The sequence below is a fragment of the Montipora foliosa genome, chromosome 4 (genome assembly GCF_036669935.1).
Source record: "Montipora foliosa isolate CH-2021 chromosome 4, ASM3666993v2, whole genome shotgun sequence".
Lineage (NCBI taxonomy): Eukaryota > Metazoa > Cnidaria > Anthozoa > Scleractinia > Acroporidae > Montipora > Montipora foliosa.
The window spans coordinates 29,757,632-29,760,131 of NC_090872.1; the positions used below are offsets into that span (position 1 = coordinate 29,757,632).

Below are 2,500 nucleotides of genomic sequence, written 5' to 3' on the forward strand. Positions count from 1 at the left end.
AAGTTACCTCAGCTCTTTATGGCATGGAAGTTACATTATCCCACGTATGAACGGGGCAGATATAAAAAGCAACTTTTTATCTTTCATTCCATGTGAATTAAACAATCAAAAGAGCCGTGGTTTTACTTATTTCGTTGACTGAAACATCAACGCTGAGAATCGAGGAAATTCAATATGGCGGCCTCCGCAGCTTTGCACTTGTTTACTTAAATCTAAATGCACGAACTATCACAACTTCAAACCTCAGTTTGCGGTTAGCCGTAAACGTGCATCTAAAGGTCTCTATTGTTTGTTAAACCCGCTCCTCGGACGTGAAGAGTACATGCCGGTAGCTTCCGCTTTAGCCAATCAGAAGCCGCGAAAAAAACACTATAACCTTTTGTGGTGTTTACCAAAACACTTCTTGGCGTCTCTTTTCGAGAACAAAATTCTTTTGCGCTTTTGATCTCTGAAGGCGACTTAGTATGGGGCTCGCCTCAATCTGAAGGAAAATATTTTTTAAAACCAGGGAAAGCAAAGCAGAAAGTTTTAAAAATTCCTGTTGGTAGTCGCTTCAGATTTAGGTTATTCCACCATAACGAGTCTTGTATGACAAATATCCTTAGTATAATTCTCTGAGTTTTGTTTTCGTTTCTCTGCCTCAGCAACTGAAAAAACTTTCTGATATCTTCGCAACTGACTCACCTTCTCCGCACGAGTTGAAGAAGCAACAAAAGGTAGGATAGGAGTGTGCTTTTGCCTCTTGTTAGCAGAGGATGTCTCGACCCTTTATTGGAAACCACTCTTGCAACTTGTTATGTCTTCAACAGAAAGGAAAAAAGTCGAAAGAAACCATTGAAGTGGAAGAGGAGGATTGGTGGATCGACGAAAGCGAACCAGAGGATTGTGTCGACCACGATCCAGACTGGGTACAAACCCCACTGCTTCCAAAAAGAAAATCTGGAAGACGCACCAACTCCATTGAGCCGACGTCTTTGTCAACCAACAGTTCTGAACAGATGCAGGTGACTCAATGTGATGATTCATAAAAAAGTACTGTGCTATTAAGAGAGTGGCCTTAATATAAAGTCAAAACTTTCTGAGATTATATCTCATTTACACTTGATATCCCAAAAATGCTTGTCATAAAGAATTATACGGTACATCAGTTATAGATGGTTTAATAAATAGACTCCTTCGCTAATAGTTGTGGGGGCAAACAGTTATTGCTTTAATTTCAAATGAATTGCTTCTCTAGCCTTTAGCCTCACGCAATGGACTGGAACTACCCAGGATTCCCTAAAAACTTAGCGAAATAGTTTTCTGTCCGTGTTTAAATCCTGCATGGGCCAAATCAAAAATTCCTTTGTGTCCAACAACAAAAACGATCACCCATGCAAATTTTCCACCCGAGGCTCGTTAAGGGGGTGTTTTTCGTGATACCGGTACGAGTTCATCCGGCCGGACATTATTATAACTTTTCGTTCTGTTACAATAATTTCTATCTAGTACTAAATGAAACAATACCCGGTATATGGCTTATTTCACCAATATCGTGTAAATGAATAAAGAGCGAGAAGGGAGAAACAAATGGAATTCGTACCGATATATCATGCAAAAAAACCTCTCACCGGAATTAGCCTCTTATCGATGTGACATTTTACACTCGAACAGTCCCTATCTACAATTTACAATCCTTTTGCTTGTCAAGGGTATTTTCTCATCCTCAGTACTTTCTTAACAGAACAAGTCTTCTAAAATCTTCAATTCAATGAATCCGTTGTACTTTTGTCCGCAGGGGTGTGGTTGTTCCGGAAAATGCGCTACCAACAATTGCCCTTGCAGGAGAACGACCGTGGAGTGTTCAACGGACTGTGATTGTAAAACGTCGAAGTGTGTCAACCGGAATCGAGGCTCTATTAAGGTGTGTTAAACATTGTATTTCCTGGTTCCAGATTGAAAAAAGAGCTCCAAAGAAATTCTCCACTTTGTAACAGGGAATAGATCAAGAAAAAACAAACATGAAATTGATAACGAATTTTCCCGCTCGGCCAGACTCGCTATGGGGATACTCCCAACTGAATCTAACGGTGTTTGTTTCTGTTTTTTATTTCTTTCAACACTAGCTTCCGTTTAATGCGGAAGAGATTTACTTATCGATTGTGACTCGGGGATACTCGGAAAAACCGACCGCTCCTTTGCAGGAATCGAAACAACGACCGGCTTCCGATGACTCGTTCGGATTCTCTTCAACTGAACAATAGGAGACTCGTGTGAACCAGGCCAATAGACAAAAGTAGTTGGGAAGGTTATGTAAATGAACGCACCAGAGTTGTTTCTCAACCCGGTTCTGTTAAAGCGCAAAATAAGTTTTTCCTTCTCTTTTATAGCCCCCTCCCCCCTATTCAATGTTGGAAGGTAACACAACAATTTCCCACAAAAACCATTCAGTTTTTGAATCAGGGAGGGGTGGGGAGAGAAGCAAAGAAGACGTAAAAAGTGCTAACCCTCCCAACGGGTT

At 40.8% G+C, this 2,500-nt stretch overlaps 1 protein-coding gene across 1 annotated transcript in view; it reads left to right on the forward strand.

The window, feature by feature from the left end:
* Positions 1–2,500, forward strand: part of LOC138000570 (chromosome-associated kinesin KIF4-like) — a 39,896-nt gene that overhangs the window by 34,147 nt on the left and 3,249 nt on the right. The window contains exons 28-30 of the mRNA XM_068847071.1: positions 645–716; positions 810–1,004; positions 1,778–1,903. Of these exons, the coding sequence (XP_068703172.1) occupies positions 645–716; positions 810–1,004; positions 1,778–1,903 (393 nt within the window). The remainder of the gene's footprint in view (positions 1–644; positions 717–809; positions 1,005–1,777; positions 1,904–2,500) is intronic.